This window comes from Ostrinia nubilalis, chromosome 13 (genome assembly GCF_963855985.1).
Source record: "Ostrinia nubilalis chromosome 13, ilOstNubi1.1, whole genome shotgun sequence".
Lineage (NCBI taxonomy): Eukaryota > Metazoa > Arthropoda > Insecta > Lepidoptera > Crambidae > Ostrinia > Ostrinia nubilalis.
Genome location: NC_087100.1, coordinates 13,596,707 through 13,618,788, shown reverse-complemented (window position 1 = coordinate 13,618,788; position 22,082 = coordinate 13,596,707). Strand labels below are relative to the sequence as shown.

Here is a 22,082-nt window from a genome sequence, read left to right as displayed (position 1 = left end):
CGTAGCTTAGTTGCTGGCTGCATAGCGAGCCAGGCAGACACAAAACTCGGAGTTAAAGCATTTGAAGTTGAAGTTAAAGCATGTCTTCAACAATGGTGTCATCAACTGTTATTTGTGTGTTGTTCTTGGTACTGTTCGACTCCGTTTTGTGTGCTTTTAAAGTACCAGACGCGAAGCTAGAAGCTATATACCCGAAAGGACTCAGAGTATCCATTCCAGGTAATTAATGAAATTGGTTTGAATTAATTTGCCGGTTGTTTCTTAGTTTTTAAATTATAATTAAATCTTTTAACAGTGCGTTTGTAGAAGATGTAAGAAAGAAATATTTGGATGTTGGACATCAGAATAAAATAAAGGAATCAATTTAACTTGTGTAATAAACTACTTAAGTCTTAGTAATTCCGGTATACTTACCTACTTAAAATAACTGTCGCATGTAAAAAGTGAAGGCCATCCATTCATAAGCTAATTGAGTAGGTAAGCGGTTTACGCAGTCAGTGACATCTATAATGAAGATAATGTCTGACGTCTTCTTACGGTAATTTAACAACTAGCTAATCTTCTATGCTGCTATCACATATAGTCAAATAAGTTGTTTGACAGGGCAAACCCCCTAGCTGATACGAAGCTCCGATAGCAGAACGGTGATGGGGTCGGACTGGCCCCGCCTCCTCTGAACTATTGTTGTGAACCTAGCTACTCTTTAAAACAAGCATATTTAGCTTAGTATGAGGAGTTAACGGGACTACTAGTTTTTTGCACAAATTAATATACCTACCTAATTTTCTTTAAAAAAAGCTCTCTCTCTTGGACCTAAGTACCTATTTTACTTATTAGATAACATTAAGTAGGTAAAGTTATTTATAATAGCTACAACGTACCATTCTACATTACATACATATTTAGCAGGCCTGCAAGTTATCCTTCTTATTTGCAACTGGGAAAACACAGTTCCAACCTAATCTTAAATGTTGGAATAAGAACCAGTTTTGTGGTAACGACCTCACTACTCACTACTCAGATGGGTGATGTCAGAATAAACATTTAAATACAATCTCGGTTTCAGCTTACTTACGAGTATGTCCAATTCTTTAATTGTAGGTATTGTTGTTTTGCAAGATTTCAAAAGGACTTTAAACATTACATAAGTACCTATATGCGATCAATAAATAACAACTCCTGTACCTACTAGAATTATTTTAATTTCAACGTGAAAAAATTTTTAAGCAATTTTGACATATTTGATTACTTAATAACTTGTGCTGTTAAGATTTTACGGCTATTATTAATTGAGAGCTTTGGATTTAGTAAATAAAAAAATTCCAAATGCGGAAAATCCGCAAGAAAACATACCGCACGTTTTGCTTATTTTACGAAGATTTTTTAAACGCTTTGAACCAGATTAATTTACACTTAAAAAACCCAAGAAAATGCATTAAATTAAATTAACAACGTAGTAGAAAGTAGAATACATTTGTCACCAACCCCTACTCTTCCCGCGGGTGTCGTAAGAGGCGACTTAGGGACTACACATCAAACAGAGAATGGGCAGCAGCGCTCTCTGAAAAACATCAATCTTTTAAACTGCGATCTCCAACCCGCCTGCCAAGCGTGGAGATTATGGCAAAACCCTCCACTATAGCGGAGGAGGCTCATAGTCCAGCAGTGGACTGTAAAGGGCTGTCGATGAATGAAATTAACAACAAAACTTTTGTCAAATTACTACTTTACTAGTAGCTTTTGCTCGCAGCTTTGCCCGCGTAAAAAAAATTTCTGTCACAGAAAAACTAACGTGCGCGTCCCTGATTCAATAACCAAGATAAAAACTATCCTTTGTCCTTTCCCGGGACTCAAACTATCTCTATACCAAATTTAATTAAAATCGATTCAGTGGTTAGGCGTGACAAACAGAATTACTTTCGAATTTACAGTATTAGTAGGGATTTAGATCATAGTTACTGGACCACAATTAAAGTTAACTTTAATCTCTCACAGACAATGGCTTCTCACTCTTCGCTTTCCACGGCAATCTAAACAAAGAAATGGACGGCCTGGAAGCTGGCGTCTGGTCCCAGGACATCACCAAGGTGAAGGACGGTCGGTGGACCTTCAGGGACAGGAACGCCGAGCTGAAGATAGGGGACAAGGTCTACTTCTGGACGTACGTCATCAAAGACGGCCTAGGATACAGACAGGATAATAGAGAATGGACTGTCACGGGTGAGATTTTTGTCTAAGAAGGTAGTTATAGACTAATGCTAGAATTTACTGCTAGACAACATCCCAAAAGTAAGTAGCATATTGATGTTCGATCGTTAATCTATTTACAATGATGATGAGGCTGATCTTAAAAGGAATTTAGCCATAGTTACCAAAATGTAGGTAATAAATTACTGGCTATCCATTCTTCCAAAGAGTAATTCTTGACATGTGCTGCTATCACATTAATTTGTCGTTCGTTCGATTTAGCTCCGCTTAAAAAAATCGTTTGTAACACGCTTATAATTATCTACAATTTTGCACACCTTTTTCAGGTTACGTCGACGAGCAAGGAAATCCTGTAGACGCTACCGGGTCACCTGCACCTAACTCTGGCCCGCAGAACCCAAATTCTGGGTCCATTCCTTCATCTACAGCACCAACCTTGAGTGGGAATCTGCCCTGTGAAGTCTCACTGTCCAAGGGCTCCGTGCCCGGCTTTGTGTGTAAGGTAATCTGTACCCCCAGTGAATGAATCTCTGAAAAATTAGCTATTTTTTTTGTATCTAATCGGTATGTTTCTACGACGTAGGTATAGAAAAGAAAATAATTTTGTGCCAAATGATACAAGTAAGGCTTTGTGAACCAATTTTGAGTTTTCTTTCGTGTATATTGATACATGTCTACTTTTAACAAAGTGTACCGGAGGTTTCTTTCACAATTTTATTGTGTCAAGAGGTATGACTCGTGTTACTACTTTTTACACGATTGAAGTTATTCAGATTGAATTTGTGATTAACAATATAAGATGACGTGTAAAATGTTATAAGTTACTTAGATCAAAAACATTTGAAAAGCGCAACTAATAATTTGGTTAATTATTTGGTGTAAAATGATACAACTTAGCCCAAACGTCAGATTAAAGGAAAAAATAATGTCGTTGTTAATAGTTTTAATAAATAATGGTGAACATCTACTAGTAAAACATATAATTGAATTCATAGTGCTTAACGTTATCAATAAAAGTACTTAATAAGTGCATTATCGAATTTACAAGAGCTCCAACTACCAGAAATCTTTATAAACAAAACTCATCACCTTTGACAACAAATTGAACTGGGCGAGTCATGTCGAGAGCAAAATAAAAATGGCCTGGATAGCATTCCATCAGTGCAAGAGACTCATTGGTAGTAGATGACGTCTCAACTCAAAGATAACACTTTGGCTCTACACGTCGGTTATATGGCCCTCCAAAATCAAATCAAAACTCCAAAGCCTGTGTGGCGTTTAACCTCTTAAAATTAAGTTAATATTAATTTTTAATAGTTTATCTTAAATTAATATCATTGTAAAAATATTATAAATATGTATCTGTATTAAACCTACTTAACGTAACTACACTGTGTATAATAAATAGCATACTTATTTTTGTATAACTTTTGTCAATCTAGTTAAACGCACAAACACCGCGCGCAATCCGTTTTACTATTAGATATTTTTGTAAATGCACGATCAGCACGGCGCGAGCGGCGGCGGTCGGGCCAACCGGTTTCGTGAATGAACGCCCCCCGCCGCAGCCGCCGCGTTCGCCTGACGCGCGCCAGTCAATCTTAGTCAGCTGCAGTGCCTGCAGTCAGCTGTCGATTTTGCATAAAAACATTGCGCGCGCGCTTAATTCTTTCGTGACCTAGTTAGTTTTATGTAAATTTCCGTTCTGATATTCAACTGTGACCTTGTTATCTATCTACTTCTTACTCCTTATTGTGGACAGTTATTCTGTGTGTGACGTCAATAAACTGTTTGGTGTTTCCCTGAGACTGTGTTGTGATTTATAAACGTCCTTACTACACACATAACAAAAGACACTTTCCACACCTGCAACGCCTAGTAAGCATAGCGGGCACTAGTTGTATGAGAACCACTCCATCGACATCACTTGAGTACCTTCAGAATCTTAGATCTTTAGACCTCTTCATTCAGGAAAGGTATATCCTGATAAAATAAAAACAGTAATAATGCTAAATAACAGGCGATACTAAAAAATACATAAAATACTCAGAAAATGCCAACAAATAATAAAAAATGATACTTTTTGAAAAAAATATGCTTTTAAATACGAGTTTTTTTGATTATTTGATAAATTTCTCCATAAAATGCCCTTATTAAGCTCGATTCACCACACATATCAGTGAAGCCACAGTTCCGTCACAGTGTCCGCTCAGTTCAGTATCAGTGCTACAGTGTTGCGTCAGTGAAATATTTTGAATATTTTAAAATGTCAGAGAGCTGTTTCAATATTCTTGTTCAGAAACTATGAAGTAAGTTATTTTGTTTTTGATGCCGCGGCGGCGTCCGTGATCCGACAAAAAATATAGTCGTCAACGAATACGTCCGTGATTGCCGGTGTCGGCACTGACACTGAGAGCACTGTGTCGTCACTGACACTGACAAGTGGGGATGCGTTCATAGAAACTGTATGAAAGAATATTTCGCACTGTGCCGGTACTGAGCCTGAACTGTGACTTCACTGATATGTGTGAATCTGCCTTGACAGGTAGTTTTTGTTACTTTGTATTATTCTCTATCGTATTACCTTCGTAAAACCAAAAATTGCATGTCTCTATCCCTATCACGATGTTTGCAATGATCGAACCCAATTCCCACATAAGGCTGATCCCGGGATAGTCCCGGGATCCCGGGATTACCCATAAAAAATCCCGTAATCCCGGGATTGAAAAACATGCTCGGGATTGTATTCTCTATATCCAACACAACTAATGTTACACATACACACGAGCTCACGCACACACACACACACACACACGCACACACACACACACACACACACACACACACACACACACACACACACACACACACACACACACTTACACTAACAAATCACAACGTATACACGCGCGCCATAAAAACTTACGCATAGGCACTTAGCACTTAACTTTAATCTTTTTGTATTGTAATATCTTATTGTGATCCGCGGGTGGGGGACCTGGAGGCCTGAAATACAGGGTGACCCTAGTTTAGGCTCCAGACCAGATCGCACACTCAGAACAACAATTGTTATCTTCCAAAAAATTTTTAATGTACTATAATGAGTGTCTGATAAAATAAACAATTTTATTATTATTATTATACATACGGCATATTATTGTGGGGCTCAGCCGCGGATATTGAAACTGTGTTTGTTCTGCAGAAGAGAGCAGTGCGGGCCATTTATAACCTTGGACCCCGATTTTCCTTGAAAGATTTTTTTAAGGAAATTAACATACTGTCAGTAGCTTCACAGTTCATTTATGAAAACCTTTTATATGTCCGCAAAAATATAGAGCAATTCACGAAAAAGAGCGATTTGCATAACTTTAATACAAGAAACAAAAATAAACTTGCCGTTCCAAATTTCAGACTGCATAAGATTGGGAATTCATTTATGGGGAAATGTATTAAATTATTTAATAAATTACCACAAACTGTTGTAGAACTACCCATTCATAAATTCAAAGCACATATTAAAAGTACCTTAATGAAAAAGGGCTACTATAAAGTCGATTATTATTTAAAAGATAAAAATGTTTGGGATTCGTAATTACTAATTTTAACTAGATATTTCAAATGTTTCTTAATATTGTCACCTAGAGATCAATTTTATTTTCTTTTATTACAGATGCTTGCATCGCTACTCGAACGAACTGTTTGAACTGAATAAATAGTTAAGTTACCTACATAACTAATTACATAGTTTTAATTAAAAAAAGATGTTTTATTTACTTTACCTTTAATATCAATCGATTACTACCATAAATATTAAGTAATAAAATACATTTTAAATAAAGCCTTGAAGCAATAAAATAACAAAAAAAAATCGCATCGCTGTGGAAATCCTACGAACGACCGTTAATCTACACTAATATTATAAAGAGGAAAACTTTATTTGTTTCTTTGTTTCGTTGTAATGAATAGGCTCAAAAACTGCTGGACCGTTTTTAAAAATTCTTTCACCATTCGAAAGCTACATTATCCACGAGTAACATAGGGTACATTTTATTTTGGAAAAAAATATGTAGTCCACGCGGGCGATGCCGCGGGCGGAAAGCTAGTTATACAAATAAACAGCCAGACACTTTTACAATTAATATTATTTATAGTCTACATTTTGAGTGCCAACACTCGGACTAGAATTACAATCACAATCACAGCGCGACCACTTTGACGTAGTCTACCACCAGCTCAGGCTGGTTCCAGGTCTGCTGCCAGGAGTCCAGGTGCTCCCAGAAGCTGAGCATGGCTTTGTGGGCGACGTCTCTCCAGGGCTTCGCCCTGTCCCCTGAGTAGGCGTCGTCGCGGAACTCGCTGATACCGCCCACGGCTACGCCCAGAGTTAGGTAGAACTGGAAGAAAGTGATCAAATCAGAAATGAGGAGAGCCGCAGGAGAATCAGTGACCGACATAGCTCGCAGAATTGCTAAAATCAAGTGGCAGTGGGCGGGCACATAATTCATAGAAACGATGGCCGTTGGGCAGAAAAGTTCTCGAGTGGCGACCACGGGCTGGAAACTGGAAACACTAGCGTAGCCTGCCTACGCCTGCCTGCCTCCTACTAAGTAGACCGACGATCTGGTAAAGGTCGCGGGAAGAGCCTGGATGCAGATAGCACAGGACCGTTAATTGTGGAAAACCTTGGGGGAGGCTTTTGTCCAGCAGTGGACGTCATTTGGCTGAAACGAACGAAGAAAGTTTCCTCGTTCGTTAATTGAGATAATCAATCGATTTAAGCAAATTATGCGTTAATTACATACTTTCAGATACCCTTTACCTGATATTTATTTTATTTTATTTTAATTTACTTCATTCGGAAAACAAACAGTGTTAATTGACTTATTAACTATCTGAGTATAAAGCTTTACACCAATTATATTATGTTTTCGCTTACAATAACTGAGATAATGTTTACTAATATACTTAAATTATTTTATACTTCTTACGCTACAAAATACGAATTACGCTGCAAACTAAACAACATACTTAAAGATAAAAAATAAAATATAAAAATAGGAACAAATGAACCTCCGGTCAGGGAACCAACTCAAACCAGGCTTTCGATTTAGGTAAACATAGGCGAAAATTCCACTTTGAGAATGGGGTTTTGAAACAATATTAGTGACGCAGAGTTAGATGAGTACCAAATTGCATCATAATTAATTAATGGACTAGAAGTATATAAATATGACTCCTTAGGCTTATGCATCACATTATGTTAAGGTGATTCAAGATAACTTTGCGAAAATATTATAACGAAAATGTATGTTAAATGTCACTGTTTTACGCGTACTTAAGGTAAGGTAGCGCGGGGATTCCATTGCTTCTGGTATATTAAATAAGGTTCTGCTGTAAAGAATATTTAAATGGCCTGACTTACATGGTCATCGAATCGCGCCAAGTTGGTTCCCTTAGCGAGCAGCGTGCGAGGTAACGCGCATCTTTGCGGGAAGCGCTCACGCAGCGCACGCGAGCCGTCCACGCGCGCCCACTGCTCACCATCCACTGACAGCGTAATCTGGTCTGTAACAAACACATTTTATGTATCTAGCTAGCTGTGCCCGCGACTTCGTACACGTGAAAACCCGTTTTCGCAACATTTTTCATTCTTACTCTGCTCCTATTGATCGTAGCGTGATGTTGTATAGCCTATAGCTTCCTCGATAAATGGGCTATCTAACACTAAAAGAATTTTTCAAATCGAACCAGTAGTTCCAGAGATTAGCGCGTTAAAGTAAACAAACAAACTCTTCAGCTTTATAATATTAGTATACCTACATAGATAGGACCTTCAAAGACCTTTTTTTACCCAGGAAAATGGCCTATCCATACCTACCGCCGGGGGACGGCAGGTTATGTGGGGCTCGAACCCACTAAAACCTGGGGTGTTCCCTCTGCCGCATAGTGGTAAGCGCATTGGGTACTAGAAACGACTAAGGCGCTTTTCGCGGACGTCCCGCCCTACACGGCGGGACCCACCACGCCCCCACTTAATGGGGGACACCTTCAAAGACCTGTCTTTGCTGTACTTAAAAAAAAATACACGCCAGATTATTATAATATGCTTGTATCCTATCAAAAAATACCTTGGCGAACAAAAAAATAATTTCGATTCACCACGATTTCTAGTCAATAAATATAGGTGTTTCTATTTTTTATTTAAACCTACTGCTAGGCAAAGGCCTCCCTGAGGATTTTCACAAAGGCCGGCGCTGCCCGCATCCAAATTACAAGTGTACAATGTTAACAGCATTGTTGTGTTCCGGCAGTTAGAGGTAAGATAGCCAGTTCCTCCGTGGTTGAGGATTCCGGGTCTTCACCCGGAATCCTTGCTTCCACCTTCGGCCTGATCGTCACTTATCATCAGGTGAGATACAGGCTAGGAGCTTCCTCGTTGTGGATAAATTAATTAATTACCTATTTTTTGAGACCGTCAACTTTCTTCTGGGATATTTTACTTGGGTTTATTGGGTACTTACCAGGCAACCATGTAATGGAGTATTCGTGGAAATCGTCCCCCCACATTTTTCCATTGGTCAGCACTTTATTTGTGAGCAGTTGCCCGCGACACTGGAAGTCCATCACTGGTCCTCCGTATAAAATCTGCCAAAACATAAACATTACAGATTAATCATCCTACATCTGCTGCTTACAAAATAATAAAATTAAGTGCTCTGTGCTTACAACGTTTAAAAGGGGATGATAAACACAAAAAAGAAGAAATTTCATAAATTTTCTGTTTTTTATGTTAAAGCCAAAAATATCCAAGTTCTACTATGCTTCACGAAACACGAATCAAAACAAAACCAATAGAACAAATCAAGGTAATGGAATTCACAAATTTTGAAGTCCTTAAAGGTGCAAATCCAAGATGGACTGTAGACCGCAAACTGCAAGGCACCACGGTTTCTTTGAACCTCTATCAAATAAACCATGGTGGCTTGCAGTTTTCGGTCTGCAGTAATTCATCTTGGACTTGTACCTTAATGCTAGGCCCATACCTACACGACCAGATCGGTACACCCATGTAGCAGATATTCGTACAGACTTGTCTTTGAAAAGAAGCACTACACAAGTGGAGCGAGCCACAGTTTGGGGCGGAGCCGCGAAAGAATGTCTAGGCCGTCTAGCCCGGACAATAATAACTCGCAGTTCCGTCCCAAAGACTTTGGGTGTTAGTGAGTAGGCCCTGCTCATCTGGCAGGGAGAGCCTCACAACACCCACTGTTTCCCCCACAGGTGGGACATGCTATTTCATGCATTTCCTGAGGAATTTTTTTATGAAAGAAGCACTATAGTATTTTTAAGTTACCTTGTTACCATACTCGTCAGGTCCCGCCCGTAAGTCAGCGTTACCGCGGGCTGAAGCTATCTTGATCACTCCTGAAGCGAAATGCGAACTGCCGTACTTCTTTAGAAACGGCTCTAGAAGTAATTCTGTAATAAAAAGCACGTACTTATTCTACTAACTAAAGTAATTGACATAGCCAACAGAATCGCCGAAATCAAGAGGCGGTGGGCGGGGCACTTAGCTTGCAGAGCTGATGGTCGCAGGGGCAGAAAAGTTCTCGAGTGGCGATTGTGGGCTATCAGATGACCTGAATTATCTAGATCAAAGACACTTTTCTAAACGATTTAGGAAGCTTAAATACAAACATTGGCGGAAGAATGGTGGGGCGCGTCTTCCTGGATGAAACGATCTATTGATCGTCGAAGACGCGCCCCACCATTCTTCCGCCAATGTTTGAGTGTTATTGGTACACGCTAAATCATCCATGAGTGCACACGCACACTACAACGCACATGACGCTCGGATCGCTCGGATCAAACTCCCCGCACCCCGCGCTTCCTTCGACCAATAATAATTGGTGGGGAGCATCTTCATGGATGACACGATCAGCTAGACTAAGTATGCGTATTGTTGGCGTTAGTTTTTACAAAACAAGTATTTGTTAGAGGATCCAAAAGGATTCCTCCATGGAAGCGGAAGAGCTACAGTCGCACAGCATCATCATCATCATCATTTCAACTAAAGCTGTTTCGGAATCGGATCCAGATAGCAAGTGGACATACAGCAGCTTTCTGCAACTCCCCAGGTATACCTATTCATCTTGTGGGCAATCACATGACACTTGTAAAAAATTTAGGACGCTTATCTGGGGGATCAGTGATGATCCTACGGCTCGGAAACGTGGCCTCTCAATATACTTATCAATAAGCTCAAAATGGTACAGCGTGCTATGGAGAAGGCTATGCTCGGTGTTTCTTTAAGAGATCGAATCAGAAAGGAGGAGATCCGTAAACAAACTAAAGTCGCTGACATAGGTCAACGGATCAGCAAGCTGAAGTGGCAATGGGCAGAGCACAAAGTACGCAGAACTGACGGCCGATGGAGCAGCAAGGTTCTGGAGTGGAGGCCACCTACCGGAAAGCGCAGCGTAGGACACCCAGAAGGCGATCGACCTTATAAAGGTAGCAGGAAGGCGCTGGATGCAAGCCACCAACTGGCCATAGTGGAAATCATTGAGGGAGGCCTATGTTCAGCCGTGGACGTCCTATTTCTGAAATGATGATGATGATGATCTTGGGGCGCTGCCACTGCACCTGGATACATCCAGTCGCCCTGAGGCAGCTTGGCGCGGATGGTGACGGTCCCGTAGGTGAAGGCCACGCTGCTGGTGAGACGGCCGCTGGCTACAGGCGGTAGGATGTTGGCGCCCATCGCTTGCCGGTAGCACGCCTCGGCGCTGGCGGTGCAACTGCAATAGCAGATGGTTGTGAGACTTTTGAGTCACCATGCACCAGCCGGGCTAGGCACATCCTAGATATACTATTATCGACGTTAAAATGTATGGGCAAAATCGATAAAATGGCTTGATAATCGCTTATCGCGGCGCGCATCCTAGGCCTACTGGATGGCATAGCTCTGTTACAGTCAAAACTCACAATCATGGTCAATATTAATTTTGACTGGTTGGCAAAACTTTAAATCAGGCGAAACCATTTTTGACAGATTTTTTGACTGAAAATATCAGTCAAAATTGATATTGACCAAGGGCATAAGCATTCAGTCAAAATTACTTTTGACTGATTTTCGTAGTCAAAAGTGGTTAATACTCGGTCACAATCTTCTTAATATTGGGGTAGATCCGCCGATTTTATTCCGCGGGATTTATTTTACGTTTTTTGAAAAACTTAACAGGGATGCGTGTAAACTAGCTTAAACTGAAAGGTTAAGCAATAAGCTTTTTAGATCAGTGTGAGGCCCTTAGATTCAATCGTGATTTTAGAAGTAACAAGCGTCCAAATATTTTTTCACAAAATGGTAATGACGTTTTCCTAATGGTAATGATTTTATTAAAATGGTAATGATCTTATGTTAATGGTGATGACGAAATATATTTTATAGTAATACATTAAATTAAAATTACTTAAAAACTAAAATTTAAATATAATTGTTTAGCTAAACACCAATTTTATCTATGTTATTTTCCTAGCTAAGCACGTACCTATTAAATAATGGGTTGGAAATAAAAATAAATGTATTCAATATTTTAATGAATTTATTGAATTTGGAACAATACGGACATTAGTTAAATTTTTTTTACGTTCCTAATATTATTCAGAATCAGAAAAAATATATATTTACACCAATGAGGATTTTGATTGAAAAATATGCCTAGGTACTCTTACTTAGACTTACACAATAGTCAACATACAAGAAATGAATAAAAAAACGTCTTTTCGTAAACTAATAAAAAACCTTCTCATTTAAAAACAAAGCTTAAAGAACAATGGGACAAAACGTCCCCAGAACTGTAGCACTTTAATACCTACCTTGTATGATAGACCATGCTAATACCCGACCGATCTCTCTAGCTACAATCACGGCAAAGGTCCTTGACAGTGTGCTTGACTCTCTACTAGATAAATATTTAAAATCACATAATGCTCAATTCGGGTTTAAGCCTGGACTGTCGACCGAGAGCGCCATCCTTAGTCTTAAGCACACTGTCAGGTACTACACGGATCAGGGGACTTCCATTTACGCATGCTTCCTCGACCTCTCCAAGGCGTTCGATCTTGTGTCTTATGACATCCTTTGGGATAAGATGAGGAGGCAGGGCGTCCCGTCAGAAGTATCACAAATATTCCATTATTAGTATGCTAACCAGATTAACAGCGTAAGATGGGCTAACGTTTTTTCTGAGGAGTATGGGTTGCAGTGCGGGGTGAGACAGGGTGGGCTGACGTCTCCCAGGCTTTTCAACCTATACGTAAATGACCTCATTGTTGCCCTTAGCAGTATGCGTATCGGATGCTGGGTAGATGGTGTTTGTATCAACAACATAAGCTACGCTGATGATATGGTACTGCTGGCGCCAACAATGGGGGCTCTCAGAAAGATGGTGGGTGTGTGTGAAGCGTATGCTAAATGCCATGGCTTATTTGTATAATGTGAAGAAGAGCGAATACATGGTATTTAAGGCCGCCAGTAAATGTCCAAACGTGGTACCCGACCTCTTGCTGAATGGGGTAAAGTTAAACAGAGTCACTAAATTTAAATATCTCGGACACTACGTTACTGATGACCTTAAAGATCATGTTGATATCGAGAGGGAACGAAGGGCGCTGGCAGTAAGGTGTAATATGTTGGCTCGCAGGTTTGCCCGATGTAATGACCATGTCAAGATCACTCTGTTTAAAGCATACTGTCAGAGTCTATACACGGGAAACCTATGGACCACGTACTCGCAGAAATCGCTTGGCGTCCTTCGGGTCCAATATAACAACGGTTTCAGGGTGCTGTTGGGCTTGCCTCGCTTCTGCAGTGCTTCGGAAATGTTTGCTCAGTCGCATACTGACGGCTTCTTTGCTGTCCTATGCAAGAAGACTGCCTCGTTGCTCAGTAGGATACGGGCGAGCCCCAACAGTATCCTGAAGACCGTGGCGGAGAGGTACGACTCTCCTATTATCCGACATTTCCTTCGGCTACTTCTTACCGAACGGGTTGGATAATTAGTGGTATGTTATAATAAGTAAATTACTAACATAGTTGTATAAGGCACCCATTTACTAACCATGTGGATCATTGTTATCTTTAAATGAATAAATTGAATTGAATACTATAATTTTATTATATGACAGCTCAAGTGTGACATGTCTCAGAAAAGTTATATCAAAAATAAAAATTCATAAGCAACCCTGAAAAAATACATACAAAATCACTTTTGACCAACTTCAAAGGGCACGACAGCTTGACCCCGGGACAATTCGACCCCTGTGACAACTCGACCCCTGCTACAACTCAAACCCTGCGACAACTTGATTTTTTTCAACACTCAACACTTTTAACTTACTTCAAAATAATGGTTTCACGACTGCTGGACAGTGGCGGCGTAGCATGGGTTGGCACCCGGGGCATAGCACAGCACAGCATCCCCCGTCATAAGTCCTTAATGTAAGTAAGTTGGGTATACATATAGTGGGGAGGTAAGACACCCCAAAATGGTCTGGTGCACCCCCTCTTTTGGGTTACCGATTGAATGAATGAAAGGTGTTAGTTCGAATGAGCTATATGATACTAATCGCAACACCCCCCCCCCCCCCCCCAATCATGGCATATCCTCGTTATACTAGCGCCAGTGAGTACTAATCTGCGTGACTTTTGTCACCCCCTGATGAGTGGCACCCGGGGCGGACCGCCCCCCCCTTACGCCGCTAGTGGCTGGACCCTACGACTGCTTAACCCTACGACCACTCGAACCCTCCGACAACTTGTACTTGTGACCCTGTGACAAGTCGAACACTGTGACACGTCAACCCCTGCGACTACTCTGAGCATTTATTGTAGATACAGTTCAGGCATTGATTGATGGAGCTAAATGGTTTACAATAAGTATCATAGTTGAATATTTTGGACTTGTCGTAGGGGTCGAGTTGTCCGGGTCAAGTTTTTGTAGGGTCGAGCTTCGTTTAAAGTAGGTTAAAATTAATTTAATCTTGTTATCGCAGGGGTCGAGTTGTCACAGGGGTCCAGTTGTCGAACTGTCGTAGGGAACCTACGACAGTTCGACCCCGATGACAACTATGATACTTATTGTAAACCATTAGCTCCATCAATCAATGCCTGAACAGAATCTAGAATAAATGCTCAGAGTAGTCGCAGGGGTTGACGTGTCGCAGTGTTCGACTTGTCACAGGGGTCGAGTTGTAATAGAGATCGACTTGTCGCAAGGATCGAGGTGTCCAGGTCGAGTTTTCTTAACGCTCAAGCAGTCGTGATACCGTTTGAAGTAGGTCAAAAGTAATTTAATCGAGTTGTCGCAGGGGTCAAGTTGTCGGAGGGTTCGAGTGGTCGTAGGGTTCAGCTGTCGTATGGTCCAGCAGTCGTGAAACCATTTGAAGTAAGTCAAAAGTGTTGAGTGTTGAAAAAAATCAAGTTGTCGCAGGGTTTGAGTTGTCGCAGGGGTCGAGTTGTCACAGGAGTCGAATTGTCCCGGGGTCAAGCTGTCGTGATACCCATTGAAGTCGGTCAAAAGTGATTTTGTATGTATTTTTTCAGGGTTGCTTATGGATTCTTATTTTAGATATAACTTTTTTCTGAGACATGCATGTCACACTTGAGCTGTCATATTATAATAAAATTATAGTATTATCATGTACTATCATATTATAAGGTAGGTATTAAAGTGCTACAGTTCTGGGGACGTTTTGTCCCATTGTTCTTTTAGGAAACCATTCATAGTCATCATTACCATATACAAAGTGTCATCACCATAAGCCTAAATGATATGGTAATGATGTTAATGGTAATGACGAAAACGATTTTAAAATTATATAAAAATAATTGTCACCACTATTGGGACACCTCAATATCGCCATTTTTTTATTGTAATCACATGCTACAAAGTGCTAATTATTAGAAAAATATCGATATATAAAACTTACCAAATCGCACAAAATGGGAATGACGCGAGCCGATGACAAACTGCGAGTGTCTCTCGTTTTCGGAGTTTAAAAAGTCTCGGAGCTGCGTAAATTTTACGTGCATTCTGTTCTGTTACGAGCAACGAATTGAAGAGTGGGACGCGCGGACACAAGCGGTGATAAGTCGCGTCGCGGCCACATTAAAGAACCTTTGATGCTGCCGCGATGGCTATGACGATTTCTCGTGACAATATTTCAATTCATGATTCCATTTTATTGGCTAATACGATTTCAATATAATTTTGTTATTTTGTCACGGTAAATATGTACATTTTAAATTTATAATCAAAATCTGGTCTGTGTATAGGTAAAGTAAAAAAAATTAAAAGACAACGGCAAAGGTCAGTATTTTTACTGTGATGGTAATGACGTTTAGTGCGTGTTTTCTTGATTATCGAAATAACTTGAAGTATTTAATCAATATGGATCATGGCGCCTTATGTGGAAACTTGTATGAATCGTTATTCAGAAGTTTAATTTACCAGAACTACAACAGTTTTTTTTTTATCGATCGGAACATAAGTTTTTTACTGTTTCGCGGATTTACCCATTGTCACAACTAGCAGTAACTAATGTATGCAATGCTTCGCTAAATCATTGACCTTCGAGACTTGTCAGATCTATTAGGCGTTTCGTTTCAAAATCAAAAATATTTATTAAGTTTAGACCACAAGTGGCACTTATGAACGTCAAATATAAAAAAAGAAAAGGTAACCCTTATGGGGCACTTTACATGTCTCCTTGTCTTTTGGCCCCTTCCAGCGCTTCGAGACAAACATATGGCAAGTGCTGAGAAGAAACGCCGGAACAAACTCAGTCACCACTTATAGCCAGGAATTTAAGCTTACATAATAATGAATGATGTTTAAAGCAATGTAAGCTTACATGATTATAAAAATCTTTTATACAACCTGCGTACTATCTTACCCACTGAATAAGTCCAGGCTTCCCGTGTAGATGGACTCATTGTTGAACCCCGGGAGAGTCTGCTGCAGTTTCGGCGCGATGTGCAGGAAGCCCCCGGACACTGACACGGGTCCGTTGGGAGACAACCTTTGGTATGACACGAAGGGGAATTCCTATTGAGTAAAAAATAATAACTTAGATTTCAAATCAAATCCTTTAAAAATACAGGTGTCTCAAAAGAAAGTTTTCATTTTATTAGCTTACTATGTGAACGCAACAAATCCGAGGGGTGCGGGGGTTATGTCAATCAGTAGCCTGGCTCTTTGGAATTTAGGTGCTATGGAGCATTCATCGGAAGTGTAGACTGTACGTGATGAGCCAAACCATTCCAAACTCCTCGCACCCCGCGCTTCCCTCGACCCACCTCGACCAAAATTGGTGGGGCGCGCCTTCGTGGATGAAACGAACTATAGGAATAGCTAGGTGATACTGCTTACAGGATGGTTGATGGGTATATATTGCTCGATCTGCCAAAGATCGTCCTTGAATGAGTCGAAGTTGTCTTCGAAGATGGTCTGCCCTGCGCATGCTTTGCCGCCGCGGATGCGCGTCGCTGACGGACGGCAGTCAGGCGTGGGCGTGGGATTTGGGCCCGTGGGGTTGCCTGAACGGCTGCTGAACTCTGGAATTGTTACCAACTACTTTAATCTAAATTCTTAATTAGTTACTCTTTCAAGGGTTGCAATTTGAAATTAAATCAGAAGGTACGTAAGAAAATTTTTAGTCATGTTGTCACAACCTCAGTGTTAGATTGATTTGGAGAAGTAGGGATCCTGGATGGGAAAACTTGGAGTGCAAGTATGGTTTTGTTCCCCAGTCGACGAAGCACATGATGTCGTGCCCAAACAACTGCACACAGGAAGATTTAATGAAGGCTACTGATATCACCATTCTTGTAGCGGAGTTTTGGGCTGCCACTGTTTAGGTTTGTTGTCGACACGACAAGAAGAAGTGTTAGATTTTCTCAGCTGGAAAAGCGAGACTTTATCGCATCTCATGAGATGCAGGTACAAGGTAACGAGATTTATTTAGGTATCTCAATCTGTTGAGAAAGATAGGTATTGAGGTGAGGAAGGAAAATGACAATTTATGCTACTGGAGAATCATTATTAGGCCTCGTTGGGAGGTCGTCAGTCAATGACTCAGAGAATTACACAATTTTTGGTTGTAAAACCCTAAAGCTGGAAGAGTTTTAGGAAATTATTATTACTGACGGGATTGCTACCATGTACCTTAATTTTGAGTTTCCGATATTTCGGCATTGTTGCAAGCGCCATGGTCACGGAGTAACTGAAGAAACTTGCGGGTGAGATGTTATGGGCACACATATCGGTCTACCCTCTTTCGCAGTCTTTTGTTGAAAAGACAATTTTCTCCAGGTACATGGTAGCAATCCCGTCAGTAATAATAATTATGTTAGTGACCATGAGAGTTTTAAGAAGTTTATCTCACCAGTGATAGTATAGGTGAGACCGTCCTTAACGAATCCTTCTCTGTTGACCGACACAAAAACGTAGTAGTTGACGACGTCGCCGACTTTCAGCTGGGCGTCTGGATTGTCGTACACCCATCGCCCGTTAGTTGCCTGGGTGATTTCGCCCTTAAGTCCGCCTACCGCGGTGCTGTCGATGGCCCTGTTTACATTCCCTTGGAATACGAAGAGGGACATTCCAGGGGAATCTAGAAGCAAACAAATAAATGTATACCTACTTATAATAAATCTGTAGAGAGGTCAATTCTGTACATGAAATATATTTTCAAAATAACTATCAGGGGGTGATTTTTTTTTTATAAATCTTTGGACAATTTCACACAGCGCCAGCTAGCCCCAAAGTAAGCAATTTAATGCTTGTGTTATGGGTGCTAGCTTAACGGATATACTACTTATACAGGGTGTCCCGTAATGTAACGTCAAGCCGGAACTGGGTGTTGAGGCAAGTTATGCTGGTTATCAGAAAAATATAAAAAAAAATCTATGTGGCATATTTTCAAAATAATAGGCATTTAAAAAAAATAAAAAAATTCTACTCCCGGTGACGGTCTTTTTACTCGTGTTGCCACAAATCTTCACTTTTTCCAAATTTTTTTTTTGTTATGTAACCCTGAATAATGCTAAATTGTTATCAAAATTACAAAACCAGCTGCTCCAACTTAGATGAAAAAAATACATTATTCCCAAAAAAATTTTCAAAATAAAAATTTTGCCTAGTTTAAACTGACTGTACTGAAAAAAAAATGTACTACACGAGTGTGGCAAGTGACGTCATAATTTGGCGTATTTAGTAAGGATTCCAAAATGGTATAACACTTGGTAAATTTTTGCTGTAATTGTCGACAATTTTTGTTTTTTTGGAAATAGTCCCGTTTTTTACTTTATCTACCTTGGTTAAAAAATATTATTCTAATGTGCCCAAAATTCAAGTTTCTGTGACTGACTACCGTACAGTCAGTCACAGAAACTTTTGTCACCATGATAGTAATTAGTAGTTGACATACTGTGACAAAAGTCACCCGTGCGCGCGCGCCTTTACTACCTGCTCTGCCTGCACTTGTACTTGGTTACAGGGATAATAAGGATATGAAGTTTCGGTTATGGATACGGTTACGGATATTAGAATAATATTATACCGGTTTCGGTTACGGTCAAGGATATGAAATCATTTCAGATTATCCGAAAGTTTCGGATAATTTCGGTTACGGAATTATTAGAATTTCAAAAATGTAGGTATAATTCAAATAGCAAGATGCTGCGTGACCCACATAGCTACTTTATGTACCAACTAAGACGACACCTATCTACACTAATATTATAAAGAGGAAAACTTTGTTTGTTTGTTTGTTTGGTTGTAATGAATAGGCTCAAAAACTACTGGACCGTTTTTAAAAATTCTTTCACTATTCAAAAGCTACATTATCCACGAGTAACACAGGCTAAATTTTATTTTGGAAAAAAATAGGGTTCCGTAAAATATGTAGATATTGTAGTCCACGCGCGCGAAGCCGCGGGCGGAAAGCTAGTGTATGATAAAGGTAAAAACTCCGCCTTTATCCGAAACTATCCGTAACTTTTGAATCAGTTTCGGTTACGGTTATGGATATTTTTTTATTTCGGATATCCGATAGTTTCGGTTACGGTTACGGATATCCATAACATCCCTGCTTGGTAAGATGGCCCTGTCCGTCCCGCTCATACCTATTAAAATGGCTTCTCCACCTCACTTAAGCCAGAAACTTGAATTTTGGGCACATTAGAATAATATTTTTTAACCAAGGTAGATAAAGTAAAAAACGGGACTATTTCCAAAAAAAACAAAAATTGTCGACAATTACAGCAAAAATTTACCAAGTGTTATACCATTTTGGAATCCTTACTAAATACGCCAAATTATGACGTCACTTGCCACACTCGTGTAGTACATTTTTTTTTCAGTACAGTCAGTTTAAACTAGGCAAAATTTTTATTTTGAAAATTTTTTTGGGAATAATGTATTTTTTTCATCTAAGTTGGAGCAGCTGGTTTTGTAATTTTGATAACAATTTAGCATTATTCAGGGTTACATAACAAAAAAAAAATTTGGAAAAAGTGAAGATTTGTGGCAACACGAGTAAAAAGACCGTCACCGGGAGTAGAATTTTTTTATTTTTTTTAAATGCCTATTATTTTGAAAATATGCCACATAGATTTTTTTTTATATTTTTCTGATAACCAGCATAACTTGCCTCAACACCCAGTTCCGGCTTGACGTTACATTACGGGACACCCTGTATACTTTTTTTTTTAAATACATACATAATATACATAGTAACACCCAGACCCGTCACAGAAATTAAAATTCATCATTTCAATTTCTGCCCGGCCGGGAATCGAACCCGGGACCTCTCGGCATAGTGATCGATATTCGATACTGATGCCAAAAATGAAATCAGTAAAATTTTTGTCTGTCTGTCTGTCTGTCTGTCCGTCTGTATGTTCCTTATAGAAACAAAAACTACTCGACGGATTTTAACGAAATTTTGTACAATTATTCTTCGTACTCCTGAGCAGGTTATAGGATACTTAGGAATTCCCACGGGAACGGGAATTAGCGGGAAAATCCTGTTGTATGAAAAATCTAAACCGCTTAAGTTAGACACTTTAAATTTGGCATGCAGGTACCTTAGTAAACTTAAAGCTTAGTTACAACAGGATATTGAAAAATTCCCAAAGGAACGGGAATTAGCGGGAAAATCCTTTTGTATGAAAAATCTAAACCGCTTAAGTTAGACGCTTGAAATTTGGCATGCAGGTATCTTAGTAAATTTAAAGCTTAGTTACAACAGGATAATGCAAAATTCCCATGGGAGCGGGAGTTAGCGGGAAAAAACATTTGTATGAACAAATCTAAACCGCTTAAGTTAGACGCTTGAAATTTGGCATGCAGGTATCTTAGTAAACTTAAAGCTTAGTTACAACAGGATATTGCAAAATTCCCACGGGATCGGGAGTTAGTGGAAAAAAACATTTGTATGAAAAAATCTAAACTGCTTAAGTTAGACGCTTGAAATTTGGCATGCAGGTATCTTAGTAAACTTAAAGCTTAGTTACAACAGGATATTGCAAAATTCCCACGGGAACGAGAGTTAGCGGGAAAAAACATTTTTATGAAAAAATCTAAACCGCGTAAGATAGATGAAGGGGGTAAAACGGGATCCACGCGTACGAAGTCGCGGGCGGCCGCTAGTTATTAATAAAGGTCCTTTCGAATACTAGTTTGGTCAATTTGGGAAATAATGTAAAAAATGTACTCTGGTAAGTTTTTTACGTTAATTATATTGATGTACTGTTCAAGCAATCGGGCAGATAAAAAAATATAGGATAGTAGGTACTATCTTTTTTTAGTTTAGGGGAATTACTTTTAGCAGTATCACGTTGACTTAATATTCAACTTAATTAAAGCTCTTCTTGAATTGAAAAATAAACTTAAGTATTTTTTAGTTAAGGCCCCAAATAAAATTTTTCTTATTTTGTCTATTGATTTAGTAGATAAATATAAAGTTTTGGTATCTTTACTTATATGGTTCCTTAAGAATGTTTGTGCTTACTTAAGTAGGTATTGGATACAAAAATAAAATAAAAGTTTATGGATCAATTAAGTTGTAGCAATAAATAAACAATTTATTGGAAGTCTTTTCATAAACAATACTCTATCCGTGTGGCGGTAAAAACACGGCTTTTAATGTTTACTAAATAAAAAGCTGTTTTCAAGGGCAATAAATATTTAAATTAAACTCACCAGGTATGGATGCCCTGAATCCTTTTGGGGAAAAAGCCTCGATTTTGACATCAGGGATATTGAACTTCTGTGCACAACAGGTTTGTAATAATATTGCTATGACGCACGTGTGCGTAAGCGCACGTCTGACCAGTGCGACGGCCATCTTGTCACTGAACGGGTTGAGGTGATAAACCCAAGACAAAGAGACAGTCCTGCAAATTGTATAACGTGACGCATACAAATGTGTCACTTCAAGCTTGAATTGTGAATTTGTGATGTGAATTTTGTTTCTATTAGACCTCAAATTATGTTGTCGACAATTTCCACGTTAGGTATATGTTGCTGCCGTTAAATGATATTGGTGTAATCTGATCGGTCTAGTTTCTTTCTAGAATCTGTAAATAAAACAATAAATATTATTTAACAAACCCAAACCGATTAAATTCAAGTAGTCATATTATATTGATAACCGCTAAACGATAACCTTTCTTAATTCTGAGTGAATAAAATCATCAAGCTTTTTATTATTGCAACAGGCAAATGTACTTAATATGTTGGGAAAACCCTACCTCCGGTTTTCTATGGTAAACATCAAATGGAAATTGAACCCGGGACCGAATG

General features: G+C 39.4%; 2 protein-coding genes and 1 pseudogene across 2 annotated transcripts; 2 read left to right on the top strand and 1 right to left on the bottom strand.

The window, feature by feature from the left end:
- Nucleotides 1-3,792, top strand: LOC135077735 (beta-1,3-glucan-binding protein 1-like). Its single transcript, XM_063972310.1, has 3 exons — nt 1-219; nt 1,996-2,220; nt 2,535-3,792. The coding sequence occupies exons 1-3, from the start codon at nt 81-83 to the stop codon at nt 2,732-2,734; spliced, it is 564 nt and encodes a 187-aa protein (XP_063828380.1). The 5' UTR covers nt 1-80; the 3' UTR covers nt 2,735-3,792.
- A 2,540-nt stretch (nt 3,793-6,332) lies between these two features.
- Nucleotides 6,333-21,738, bottom strand: LOC135077719 (beta-1,3-glucan-binding protein-like). Its single transcript, XM_063972290.1, has 9 exons — nt 21,480-21,738; nt 17,659-17,886; nt 16,644-16,828; nt 16,168-16,319; nt 10,855-11,009; nt 9,563-9,687; nt 8,730-8,853; nt 7,631-7,773; nt 6,333-6,602 (listed from the first exon to the last, which is right to left on the bottom strand). The coding sequence occupies exons 1-9, from the start codon at nt 21,622-21,624 to the stop codon at nt 6,405-6,407; spliced, it is 1,455 nt and encodes a 484-aa protein (XP_063828360.1). The 5' UTR covers nt 21,625-21,738; the 3' UTR covers nt 6,333-6,404.
- Nucleotides 11,201-13,858, top strand: LOC135077257 (uncharacterized; annotated as a pseudogene).
- Nucleotides 21,739-22,082: the final 344 nt, after the last annotated feature.